Source organism: Chlorocebus sabaeus, chromosome X, assembly GCF_047675955.1.
Source record: "Chlorocebus sabaeus isolate Y175 chromosome X, mChlSab1.0.hap1, whole genome shotgun sequence".
NCBI classification, from domain to species: domain Eukaryota; kingdom Metazoa; phylum Chordata; class Mammalia; order Primates; family Cercopithecidae; genus Chlorocebus; species Chlorocebus sabaeus.
In genome coordinates this window covers 121,567,815-121,582,081 of record NC_132933.1, presented here as the reverse complement: position 1 = coordinate 121,582,081, position 14,267 = coordinate 121,567,815, and the positions used below count along the sequence as shown (strand labels likewise).

The 14,267-nt window shown below is 39.7% G+C and overlaps 1 protein-coding gene across 7 annotated transcripts in view; it reads right to left on the bottom strand.

Moving 5' to 3' along the window:
* Nucleotides 1-14,267, bottom strand: part of DMD (dystrophin) — a 2,258,239-nt gene that overhangs the window by 136,083 nt on the left and 2,107,889 nt on the right. For 4 of the 7 annotated variants that reach the window (XM_037986586.2, XM_007991387.3, XM_037986587.2 and 1 more), the window contains exons 1-2: nt 11,637-11,790; nt 5,878-5,939 (exon numbers count right to left, since the gene is read on the bottom strand). In XM_037986586.2, the coding sequence (XP_037842514.1) occupies nt 5,878-5,939; nt 11,637-11,656 (82 nt within the window). In that variant the 5' untranslated portion in view covers nt 11,657-11,790. Of the gene's footprint in view, nt 1-5,877; nt 5,940-11,636; nt 11,791-14,267 lie in introns of those variants that run through there. The other 3 variants (XM_037986581.2, XM_073013821.1, XM_073013822.1) reach the window with 1 other exon arrangement.

Sequence of the window (14,267 nt, the reverse complement as noted above, 5' to 3'; positions counted from 1 at the left end):
TTATATGTGTGTGGGCAGCATGAACTTCTTAAAAAATATTTTCTTAAAATTTCAGTAATGAACTTATGGACCTAGACATAAATTGTGAGAAAAGGACAGGCTTTTAACCACATAACTGCATTTCATGTAAATCAATATTATATTAGTATTTCAAAATAAATTCCAGAGCATATTACTATCTAACATCTACCGATTTTGTAAAAGCTTTCTGGAGCCTTGAAGAGCTCGGGGTTTTAAATCACCAAGTTAACCTATTGGAACAGTCTTTCCATTACATTTGTAAAAATGCTAATAGAAATCTAAAATTCACCTCATGAATCAAACATATTATTACTTTTAGGGAGTGACGAAGAATGTGCCCTCTCAATAACGAATGACCCAGATGAGTCTAATGGGAAATATCTCAGGAGCCTCTCTATTTGACAACAGCTTGCCTCATTCAGCCTGTAAGACACGGATGGGTGGCATGATCTTCTCCTGTTGTTTGTTTTCTCAGAATGTACATTTTAAAACATAGGAATGATTAAACTTTTAGAAATCCACTTGTCTGCAGTGTTAGCCTAAATGTACCTCTTGAAAATGATGATCACAGCAAGTTTAGAAACAGCCTGCCCCACTCTCAGCCCAAAGTAAAAGAAAAACAAAATTCTTAGACACTTGTCCAATATCCTCACTTTGTTTTTTTTTTGTTTTTTTTTTATGAGATGGAGTTTCACTCTTGTTGCCCAGGAGGGAGTGCAACAGCGCGATCTCGGCTCATCGCAACCTCTGCCTCCTGGGTTCGAGTGATTCTCCAGCCTCGGCCTCTCGAGTAGCTGGGATTACAGGCATGTGCCACCACGCCTGGCTAATTTTTTGTATTTTTAGTAAAGATGGGGTTTCACTGTGTTAGCCAGGATGGTCTTGATCTTCCGACCTCAGGTGATCCGCCAGCCTCGACCTCCCAAAATGCTGGGATTACAAGAGTGAGCCACTGTGCCCAGCCCCAATATCCTCACATTTTAAAGATAAAGCACCAAGGCCTACAAAAAGTAGACACAGGACACTTGGTCTCTTATATCCCACTCACTCCACTAGCATTCTCTACTACCATTCTATGACTTCTGGGGGTAGTCACAGAAAAATGCTGAAAGAAAACTGATTTCCAGTTGCTTTTAGTGATTTATTCCCTGTGAAAATCCAAGACAATGCTTTTGTCAAACCATTAATGCGATGTAAAAAATTTTATGGAGACTCAAATTCCTAATGACTGTTCAGTCATCATAGTGAACCTTTAAATTATTTCTTTGCTATGTCTTGCTTTGTTTGTGTAGGACTCTGGCAATATTTTCTCTCAATTTTTTGTGTAGGTACACAGCCTAAAAATGAGGGGAACACAATATTTCTAAGACTTGACTGAAACCTCCTCTGAAAAGCCATTTTAGATCTGTTGGAAATAATCTCAAATTAATTATCTTACATTTTTATTTATTTTTTAATCAAAAAAGTTCTATTTTCTCTACCACTAAAATGTCTGCATCTGCATTTTTCACGACTGGACATACAGACGAAAAATACATGAGATGATCTCCTTGAGTTTAAGGTTACCTGACAAAGTTCATGAGAATCAGGGTCCTTAAGCATAAATTATCTACATATATGTGGGGTGTGTGTGTGTGGGGGCGGGGGGCTACTGTTGCTTTTCTGTCATAAGTTCTCATTGGTTAATGAACTGTAGCTATAGAGACACTAAGTAAGAAATGGAATAGGGGGTATTCACGAAGAAACTTTTTTACCAAACATCTAACTGTAAATAATATAAATTCATTTTAGAAAATCAGTGGAAAAGGAATGAAAAAGAAAACCACCTAGAATGTATTAGAGAGCTCCAATGGTAATATCTCAAGCGATATTATAGCTTTTCATCAGTAAATACTTGCTACTTTTTCGGTTCTAACAAAATGTTTTCAGCTTCTAATCCTATTGTGTTCAAACCCTGGGTGCGGGGGAAAACCTGAATGCTTTTGAGGGCCAGGCAGGTAACATAAACATATGTTGAACAGGCTGCTTGGGAACTCTGGCAAATTAGAGAATGGAAATCTCCTTAGAAGTGGGCGTCTTTAGGAATGTGTAACCTACTATGCATACTGTGAACCACTGTAGCTTCCACAGTAGAGTATGTCTGGAGTGGGGGAACAGAGGGAAAAAGCAACATCTTGATATTTTCAGCACCTCACAAGAGACATAAGGTTCAGGTTCGATTAGCAGAGGGGGCTAGATGTGGTCTTAAACATTGACATGCCAGACCACAACACCATTTCTGCTTTCAAGATAGCTTTCATGAACTGACTGTAGTTGAAGGCTTCCAACCATTTCATCCAGCTCAAAGAGCAATTTGGACCTAAAGGGATACCTCTTGATGAAGAAAAATATAAGCTAATAAGTAAAAACTAAAAAGCAATAAAAAGTTTCTTTTCAGTATTTTATGCTTGTGTTTCGACTTTGAAACACTCTAATTCTGGAGAGGAGGAAAGGCAGTACTGGTAGTTCATCTTATATGGGATCTCAAGGATACAGGCAGGCTGGGCGCGGTGGCTTACACCTGTAATCCTAACAATTTGGGAGGCCAAGGTGGGCGGATCACCTGAGGTCAGGAGGTCGAGAGCAGCCTGGCCAACATGGCAAAACCCCGTCCCTAGTAAAAATACAAAAATTAGTTGGGCATGGTGGCAGGCACCTAGTAATCCCAGCTACTCGGGAGGCTGAAGCAGGAGAATCACCTGATCCTGGGGACGTGGGGGTTGCCGTGAGCCAAGATTGTGCCACTGCATTCCAGCCTGGGTGACAGAGTGAGATTCTGTCTCAAAAAAAAAAAAAAAAAAAAAAAAAAAGGATGTAGCCATATAACAAACTAAATCAATCATTCTGTGTGTGCCAGGCAACAGTGAAAGGAGTGCCCATTGTTTAGGAACCCACCATACCACTTCCAGAAATACCACTCAAGTAACTTACTATTCATAGGTAAAACTATCAATCCCTATATACGTGTAGCAGGTATGTAGTAACCAACATGAATATACTTTACCTAGTAAATAAAATCAATGAGAACAGTGAAAGTACTAACAGAAAACCAAGGACAAACCCAGGTGTAGCCCCACATAGCTGTGTAGCCCTGATCAACTCCTCCCTGAGCCTGGCTGCGCTGTCCTGTGAAATGTGGATGTTGATACTATCTACCATGCAGGTTGGTTGCTGGCATGTCCCATGTAGAAAACATACAATAGGCCTGCAATAAATGCGAGATGTTATTTGATGACTCACCATTTGGATAAAAGCCCAACGAATGTTTGATTGTTACAAAACTAATGGAAATATTAACTCTGAAAGGTGAAAAGCAAATTTCAACACTTAGTTCACTTGCAAATGGTTTGTTATTGGGCTAGTAAGAAACAGAATTTCAAAGGGGGCTGGAATTGATAACACACTTACGATGCCTTCCTTTTATTATATACAAATTATACCTGAAAGTTGATTTCATAAAAGAAAAAGTTTGCAATAAATGAATTCTAAAATCCCCTGCAACTGTAAAATTCTGTTATCATTCAAAATTGAGTGATGTCACAAGCCCAATGTCACAAGTCATGAGAGATTACTAGTTTTGAGTTTATCACCACATCTAAACTACAGAGAAAATGTTAGCAATATAATGATTAAATGTATATTTAATTTGTATTAAAGGTGCAAACATGTATTCATTGATAGTCCATAGTTAGCTTTTCATCAAACATGTTTGCAATTTCTCATTACAGAGTAATTGAAAGTGGTAGAGAATGCTATACAACAAAATGTAAATATGGCCATGGTAATATATTACTTTTCAGTGAAAAAAAAAAAACAAGCTATAAGACAGAATGATTCAACTTCTATAAAAATATATGTATAGAAAGACATTTTTGAAGATATCTACTAGATTATTAAACAGCAGCTAACTCTAAGAAGTGGGGTTATGATTTGTCTCTTCTTTTTTGTTAGCCTGTCTATATTTTTAAACTTAAAAAAATGAATAGGTATTAATTATATAATAATAATGATTTTAAAATAAGAGTGAATTAAAATATTACAACTAGAAATTACTGTAAATAGAGTAGGAAATGTTAGAAGTGGGCTACATCTGTGTAAACCACAGGTTATGATCAAGAGGCCCACAGACAAATTTAAATTAGCTTTTTGTGGACGCATTTCTAGTTTCTCTTGTACAATCAGGGGTCCTGGGGTCCTGGGAGTACTGGGATAGAAAGACCAGCTTGCCCAGGACAGCTGCTGCCCACTTCAGATGAAGCCTTTTCATTCTCTCATTTGCCAAAAGATAAGCATTCACGTTTTCCACCTGTGGTATAAACAGTCCACAATTATAAGCCAAAAACATTCTGTGGGGGCTGGAAATGTAGCACTAGAAAATTAGCTGATCCCAATTTGATTAAAAATTTTAAACGTTTACACACTTATAACTAGACTGAAATGACATAATATTACTCGAAATGTATTGGATCTCTCTCTCTGGTTAGTATAAGTGACTTTGTTTTTCCTTTTTCATGTTTTTTATTTACATTTTTCAGGTTTTCTAGAAGAAATTTAATCATTTATAATTAGAAAAATGCTTAATAAAACCATTTTTTGGCTAATATCTCTTCTCTAATCCTTGGTGTCTCTATAGCTACAATTCATTCCGTGAGAATCCATGACACAAAAGCAGTAATAGCTACATACCCCCTGACACACACCCCCCACTTACATACACCTACACAGAATTTATGTTTAAGTACCCTGATTCCCACAGTGTTTATCACGCAACCTTAAATCCAAAGAGATCGCCTTATGTGTTTGTCTATCAACATATCCATTCACAGAAATGCAGGCTTGAAAAAGTAGAAAAGACATGACTTTTTACATATACAAATATATATATATAAACACAACCTGGGCAACACAGTGAGACCCATCTCTACAAAAATAAATAAAAATAAATTTAAAAAATGAGCTGGGTGTGGTGGTGCATTCCTGTAGTCCCAGCTACTCAGGAGGCTGAGGCAGAAGAACCACATGAGCCCAGGGGTTCGAGGCTGCAATAAGCTATAACTGCACCACCGCACTCCAGCCTGGGAGACAGAGCAAGACCCCGTCCCAAAACAAAACAAAACCCCAAACAAGCTTCAACTTAAGATAATTCATTTCAGAATATTCCTTGTAGATCTAAAACAACAAACCAGACATCTGGACATTGGTCCAGTGTAAAAAGACTGTGTTTTCAAACCCTTATTTGTACGCTATGTACCTATTCAAAAAATTCCAAGTTATGAGGGGGAAGAAAATATAACTGCCAGGCTCTTACATAAACACAAAACAAGCCATACTAAAGAAATCATTTAAGTGTTCACATTAATGACCCGCCAGGCCTTAGGAATTGTGAGCACTGGAAAGATGGCAGAAAATTCCTTTACACAACATCTGTGGTTTGGCAAAAGGGTTGTCCTGGTTTCACACGGAAGAAATCAATAAGCACCTGAAACAGTTTTCTATCTTCGTGGGAATAAAAAAAAAATACAGTCGTAAATTGCAACTGTTTTTCCATCCTTTTAGGCACCAAAGAAAATGACAAAGACCCTTAGGGCCTCTCAGGTATATTGAATTTTTAGCAGTCAACTTCTAAAACTTGTTTTTAAGGAACCCCTGAAAAAAAAGAAAGCTGATTGTCCATTTTGGATAGGAAGGTGCCACTGCTTTCACCCGTGAAACAATCTAGTGATGTATTTATATAGCAAGTAACTTTCACACTACAAACCACTTTATCTTAAAAGTCACCTGTCATTTAACTTGGAGGAAACATGGCCACGTCCTTACCTAAAGACTGGTAGAGCTCTGTCATTTTGGGATGGTCCCAGCAAGTTGTTTGAGTCTCATGGCTAAAACACAAAACATAAAGAAAGACTTTAGAATTTACAATGGGTAGTTGAGAAAAGAGGAAAAACACAACAACAACAAGAAGATTTGCTTTTGAACCATTCGGAATCTTTATTTCAAAGCACTTCCGTAGTGTATTGAAGAAATGTTTATCTTACAAGCAGAAAGGCCCCTTTCTGCTTTGCTTCCAAAGGGAAAAGCAATATACACATTATTCAGTTCCAGAATGTTTCTTCATTGCACCCACAAATCGATTGAGCTTCAGTTATGATAAATTGACCTGGTTATGTGATCAATAATTGACTATCAGGATTTCTTCACCCATCCAACGTGGAACACTACATAAAGGACACTGACAAATGATTATAACTCAACTCTGTCAAAGAGATACCGGACATTAGTTCAATAAATAGAAATTATCTCACTTCTCATTTGCTTTCACTGCCCCTGACATTTTCCCATTACTCTTTCGTCTACATATCCAGATCTCATATCCATGATACCTGTATTTCATTTCAGCTTAAGGTATATCCAGTGCCTGACTAATATATCATAACTTCCTTCTTCCCATTACTTTCAGAGTGTTTTTTCTTTAAACTCAGTACGCTATACACCAGTACACCTCTTCCTATATTTACTTGGGCCTGAATGAAGCATTCACAGCTCTCTTCCATTTCTTGAAGTGTGGTTGCTGGCTATCAGCTCCTGCCACAAAAAGAACAAAACACCTTTGTTCCTCATTCAATTACATGAATAAACCCTGGAGAAATAACTACATATACTTTTCCTTACTTTGGCCCATCTACGTAAATCACCACAGCATCGTATTTCCAGTTTTCAGGGATTGCATGGCAGGCTTTGATACAGTAAAATGCAGTTTTGAATGATATTTGGTTGCTCATATGCAGAGCCTATTCATAAACTTTTGGGGGGAAAGGGAGGGAAGGAAAAAGAAATCGCTTAAATTGGGGCATTTCAAGAGAACCAGAAAGTACCGAGGTCTCACACAGAAAGAAAAGTCTGGACAGACAACAATGTCAAATGGCCTTAGCGTATGTTTTGAATTTTAGGGCTCTGCGCCTTACTAGAGGATTAAAGGATTAGTTGATATAGGTAAGTGACCAGCACCGTTTGGTGCTCAATATGTGGTCACTTTTGGTATCATGTGCCCCTCAAATTGTCATCTATTAAAAGCAAATCTGTTATTAGCTGATTACAATATAGATGTGGATCCAACTGTAGTTAAGTCAATCAAGCCGAAGACAGACCCTTCGTAGACAGCAAAACCAACACACTACATGTTCTCGTCTATGTTTTAAAACAAGAAAAGAACCATTTAAATTGGTTTTAGAAATGGAATACAATCATAAACCTCCTAAAGACATATGGAAATCACCCAAATTGTACAACTTCAAAGACCATCCCTGTGACATTTACCAAAAGTCACTGATTGAACAGTGAGGGCTACTGAAAACAATTTGCAAGAAAACGTTCACTTGTGAAGTGCTGTTTCACTGTCTTCCAAATACGTTTGTTTCTGTTTGACTTTTCCACAGAGACAATTCACATTTGAGGACTATAACAAGGGCTTATCAGTTGAGGGAATGTAACAGAGTGACATTCAAGTCTTAAAGAGCAAGAGGAGCAAGAGATGTGGTCTCTATGCTTTAAGGGGTTTTAGGAATCTCCATGTCCAAATCAGTTTATGATCTGGAGAAGGGGGTAGGCGGGACTGGTACTTTACACGCACAGCACAAGGAGGCTGTAGCTTGCAGCTTCATGGAAGAAGTGTTGCTTGTTCTCAGGCATTTCTCAGCTCGGAAACTGAGTGTATACCAATTCCGTACATAAGTGCAGAGCAAGGAAAGGTTACCTTCCATTGAGACCACCCTGCATTCAGGCCGCCTCTATTTCCAAAGGTCATCCAGACGTGATATAAGTACCAGGGAGAAAGGAAGAGAGAAGAGAGGAAGCACACACGTGTGCCCACATGTACAAGGGCTCACACAGGCCCTTACTAGTCACACTGTGTAACAACAATGTCCCATCTCCAGGATATTTGTAAGGACCGTAGCATCTCCTATAGGTCTGCAGAAAAACATTTAGCTGAGCTGATAAGCCTGATCAGACAGAGACAGGGAACCACCATGAAAAGCCACCATCTGGAATGGACTTCAAATTAGAGGAACATAGTCAAGAAATAAACTTGTACCAAACACAATTCTAAAAGGGAAGGGAAACAGTGCATACAATTTACAGGAGAATCCCACATAGAATGAATGAGGGCTTCATGTAGCTCCCCAGCTCCGAAAGAAATCTCGTGACTGTTGGCATACGTACATTCCTACCTTTTTAAAGACTTTATTTTGAAGGTTAAAATTATGAAAAGGGCTTTAGAAATTATTTTTTTTAATGCATCAGTCCTCGGCAAAACTGAAAATCTCCTTTACTGGAAGAAGGAAGAAATTCTAAGCCCCTAATTCCATTGCCCATTTGTGAGTTAAGATACTAGTCCTTGATACGTACTATTCTCCCAATTATCTGTGATTCTGTGGGACTTGAATAGCAAAGATAAATGAACTCCTGAAACAATTCCAGAAGCTAACCTTTTTCACCTTCAACACACAAACCTTTTATTTTTAAGCAATGCAAAAGAACTAGAAAAACAGATTTAGATTTCACCTTTACAGTCTTAGTTTCACTTCAATTGCAAACCAGTTCTAAGCAAAAGAAGTGAGCACAAGTGGAAAGAAGAAATAAAGGGTGTGACTAATCCTTAACATGAGAAAAATAGTCTTTTAATCATTTAATGCTAAAAATGCTTGGCAACATAGCCGAAAAAAACTTCAGATTTTTTGGTAACTATATGATGAACCAAATATTCACTTCACAGCGTGTGAGTATTTTCTACCTGTGATGAATCCAGAGCCCTCCTCGGACACATTTAACCCTTCAAAATAGATAGGAACTATGACTATGGACTGGATGAAATAGCACAAATCTGCATAACTCGTATCTATCTTGTATTTTGAAGGACAAACCAATTTTTTTGTCTGTGATCAATACCGATTTTACAGCTTCATTTCTTACTCTGTGTCTGCCTTCAAAAACAGTAGAGAATTCTCAATAACTCCACGAGAAGAGTCCACATTTACCTGGAATATGCAGACAATCCAGAAAAACATGGTGTGCTAGGGAGGAGGGAGTGGAAGGGTGGGTGGCACTGTTTTTGGTAATTGTCTCTTTTCTGCATTTCACTCTCCAATCGGAAATGCTCTCCCCCATATACCATGAACAACCAAAAAGGAAATCCTGAAACCTGTTCACATGTTAACGGGTACATCTTTGTTTGGCCTTTCTGAGAACAATAATGTTCAACATAGATCACAAGTCTGTATGGACATTAACACAGAGATCAGCTTCATAAATAATCCTTAGAACGCTTTTTACATCTTTAAAAAATGTTATTGATTTTGGCCCTGCTGGTTCCAAAGCCTGGCATCAGATATGCCTCTCTGAGCAGTATTTATATGAAGATTTCCCCTCTTCTTCTTTGTATAAAGCATGATAATCTCTCCTTTTCCCTTTTATTTGAGGCTGTGATAGGACCCTGATGCAAATTAAAATATAAAATCATCGACTATGACAAAAGACCCCGGCAACATCTACTTGTCAATAATAAGAAATTAAAGCATTACTCTACTGAGCACAAGGCTGACCTAATTTCCTACCGTACAATTTAAATTTTCTCTCACCTTCTTTAGTTTCAAGTAGTGTGCAAGGTTATTATAACTGCCTCAGAGCTGTTCCTGCTGTCAGTGCTGGAATAATCAGACTTATTGGAATTGCTTTTTTAGTTTCTTAAAAACAAACATTCAACACTTACAAAAAGTAACAAATATCTACTGCTGTGGCTGGGAAAATGGCAGTTGCCTAATTAAAATAAGATTTCTGCTGCCACCATTGTTATTTGGTACTGAAAATATTCCGAACAGTTGTCCTTTTAAAAAACTATCTGTCCACTACTTCCCAGGGAGAAAACTAATCACTATGCAGCAATATAAAAAGGTAGCGTTCTCTTGCGATTTGCAGAGGATTAGAGTTTGGCTTCATATATAATCTGGAGCCCATTGATCCACACACACAAATGATTTCCCTTTAATCTGAGGATCAGACTCTTTTTCTAGAGGAACCTTGGCATTTGCATGCTGAATTGTTGAACTTGGCTTGCATTGCTGGAATACTGGCAGGGTGTGGATGGTAAAATATATTTTAAAGTTTCTGCTACCGTGGGGCAGGGGTTTGGAGGGGTGAGCATCAATATAAGCATCAGAAATCCATTCTAGTTCCAATTTATTGTTCCCTGGAATATTTACCATTTTATACTGTTTGGCTAAAGCCAGGGCAAAGATGATTGCCTCGGTGGCTGTTCCAGCTGTTACTTGTCTTCCGTTCTATTTGCTTTTCAAGGTTTAACTCCCACCCACCCTCAACTTTGGCCAAAGCAATTTCTTTTCAGGGTCGTGTCCAATCGGAGATCAAACAATGATGACTGAAACCAATTCCACGGTGTTCAAGGGTCAGAGGACTTTCATACAACCGTGTTGCTTCATTTGCTCCTCTCGCTTCTCCAACAGCAAATGTCTCCTCCAAAGAGGGGCTTGGGTAAAAGGCAATAAAAAATCTAGGCAAAAAAAGAAAGGTTGATTGGGGGTGGGGGGTGACAAGGAGAGGTGACAGGGATAAAGCAGAGGACCAAAGAGTTTATTGCCCAAGGAAAAATGTAGATTTCACTTAAAGACGCCACTTAAAAGTTCACCACTTAAATCGGATGGATTTTTTTCATGATGTAAAAACAGTTTATAATATTATGCCTCCCTCAAGCAACTAAACCCCTTAAATTTAAAGCTTCAAACTTAACTTCAAATTTGACCCAGCAAAGTGTTCTGCCCGTTTTATTGCCGTGCACGGATTGGGAGTGACAAACTTTGCTTGAAGATGAGCACAGACACCTGGAGAAATGCGAGAGAACACCCTAGAAATGACTCCACACCCAATCCCAAAGGGGGGGGGGCGGGGAAAAAAGCCCAAACAAAAATCCCCCCTGAAATCCTTGACTTCTGGGCTTTAGTTGTTTGTTCTTTCTTTCCTGATTTCTGCAGGTCTTGGGGCACGGAATGAGCACGGTAGAAAATGCAGCGAGGGAAATGTCAGTTGGAATCCTCGGAAGAAATCAGGCAGAAAGTTGACCTTTTGGCACTTGCAGTGCAATGGAAGGTAGCGCCGCGTGCGCCCCTTCCTTCGGCGAGTAAGAGCGACGATTTAGGAACAGCCAGCCTTGCTCACGTCCACACTGGCAGCCTGGAAAGGAGCGAAAAGCTCCCCCGGCCCCAATCCCCGCGTGAGGAACGCGTTATCCCCTCTGGGGACGGGGAGAAATCAGCTTTTTCTCTCCCAGCCCGTCCCAAAGCCGAGGGAAGAGGTTTCCCCACTAGCCCGGCGGCTGGGGAGAAACCCCGGGGGCGCACCTGCAGCCGCGCCGCGGGGACCCGCGGGAGAGGTTCCTAGACGCCCAGCCGCCCGGCGCCCCGGGTCCAGTCGCCGCGCCTAAGTTTTGACCGCCTCAGCTTGCCCCCTGCTCGCGCCACAAGTGCACGGATTGCGGCGATGAGACGGGGCCGGGACCTCGATCCACTTACCCTTTGAGCTGTTCCCTCATGGCTGCAAGGGCTCCGCGGTCGAGGGTGGGTACGAGTGGAGGAGTGAGCTTCCCAGAGCCGCCGGGCTCCCCGAAAGTGGAGCGCCGCCGCCGCCGCCGCCGCCGCCGCCCAAGCTCACAGCTGAAAGCACTGCGGAGGAGCCGGCGCGGGCGGGCCGGGGAGGGGGCGCTGCGGGCAGACGGGGCGGGGCCGTGTCGGGCTCCGCCCCCACCTAGGGACCTGGGAACCCGGACACCCAGAGACTGAGCAGTTGGGGCTTTCAAAACGGAAAGGAAAAAGAAAAGAGAAAGAAAGAAAGAAAGAAAGAAAGAGGATGGGGATTTAAGGTAGACCCAGGAACCTGTAAGCCACACACCGCTCTGCTAATACCTCCTTAAAGCCTCTAGCAAGACTACTTGTTGCCTAAATAAATGACCCAGGTGCAAATGACCTCATCCCAGATAATTAAGAGTGTGGGCTTGGAGTTTTCTTTTTTAAAAATGAAAGAAAAAAATTATATCCATAATTCTCACTCTCCCTTCCTCCTCAGTTGAAGATTAAAGTGGCCGGCGATAAGGACGTGAAGCTAAAAGGGATTGTTAAAAAGACTTTGTATTTGGATTTGTGACATAGCAGCGGATCTCAAAATGTAGTCCCTGGGAATAGCAGTATCAGTATCACCTGCGAACTTCTTAGAAATGAAAATTCCCTGGGCCCGGCCCAGACCTATTGAACCAGAAACTCTGAGCATACTAATGTTTGAGAATCACTGGTATGGACTCTCTAAATTAAGACACTACCACCAGTGGTGTTGCACGGTTTGGTCCTTTAGTATTCTTTTAGGAAAATCTAGAAGGAACTCGTTTCCAATAGAATATTTTATTGGAAAAGTTACAGGACCTGAACAGTTCAAATAATTCCTATTTTAGAGTTTGCAATATGATGATAGAAGTTAACTACACACAATTATTTCAAGCTTGGAAATATTCAAAAGAAGAAGAAAGCCTTCATTAGCACAAGAATTTTCTGCAAACTTCACATAATACCTTAGATTAGCATCCAAAGAGTATCTTACGATAAACTGTTAGTGATATTTTCATTGTCCTTCTTTGTCCATTTATTTTGTTGGCTTGCTTTTCTTTTTATTTTCTTTCAAACATTTGCTTTCCACTCTCCTGTCTGATTGATTCATTCCACTTCAGTCTACAGTTTAAATGTGGTCCCCTTTTAAAAATTTATTTCTTATGGGATGGGGGTCTCACTGTGTTGCCCAGGCTGGTCTCCCAACTCCTGGGCTCAAGCCATCCTCTCACTTCAGCCTCCAAGTGCCTGCGATGACAGGTGCACGCCACCATGTCCGGCTTCTTTTTAAATAATCCTTTTCTGCTCAACATTTTTTCCCCTAGAATGTTTTAGGTGGAAGGACACCCATTTTGCTTTATCTAATGCTACAGCATGGCAAAAGAGGCAAAAATAAAGTATGTGGATAAAAGCAAAAGGGAAAGCCAGGATTCTTTATTACCTTTAACAAACCAAATAAAAAGGTAAATGTTATCACTAAAGATATGTGCATATAAGTATGATCGGTATTGCTATTTTTAAGCAAATATGGCACTTCTTCTGGCATTCTGGCTCATACACTGAGATTTCTTAGTGTTGCCCTTTAGCAATTTTTAGCTAGTGAGTTGTGGAGGCAGCTGCTATTACGGTCTGAGGGGGGCACACTAAGATTTGCTTTGGCTGAAGTTGTCCCTTGGTCTAAGAGTATATTCTAGGTCTGCTCTTATCTTTGGGGAAGAGAGATTAGTGTCCTGTAATGAGGAAGTGGTGCCCTTTGCAGTAAATCAGAGACAGCAATCTCTGTGTCAGTGTGGCAAATCACTTAACTATTGTTTATGTTTATTTCAACTAAAAGACACAAGCCTCAGAGCATGGACATTTGTAAATATTACAAATCGATAAACTAAGGATTTGTAACACCTGGATAGTAAGACATTTGTCACTCTCTTTCTTTCCTGTTTTTTGTTTGTTTGTTTATTTTACACTTTTAAATTACCTGCTCAAAATTCAGGAGTTCTGACATGCTTCTCTATAAATGCTTAAGTCTCTTTTCTCAGTGTCCAATTAGGAAACTACTAAGAATAATCTGTCGACAAGAAAAAAGAATGGAATAAGAAATCACTATTCAGACTTTTTTAAAAAAATTGACAGATGGCAATCCTCAAAAATACATCTTTAAATTCTTTTTTAGACTGGAGTTATAGGCACTTGAAGACTTGTTCCCAAATCTTGATGTCATATTATAATTAAATACTGAAAGTATTATTAAGAAATGACGCGGGCATCACAGAGACTGTTTGGTTGTCAATTGCAGTCAGATTATGAATTTTGCTTATTAGAGGAAAGCATTTGGAAAAGAACATAACTGATATACCTTCGTGTCATATGTAAATTATGTAGTGATGCCATGTATGATAATATATTAATTGCTCATTTATAGTAGATGTTTCTTCTTCTCCTCCTTCTTCTGATTATTATTATTATTACTGTTTTGTTATGAACCACGGACATGAAAAGAGCCTGCAACTCTGCTACCAGAACAAACTTCAGCTAAAATTTTGACTTCAGAAT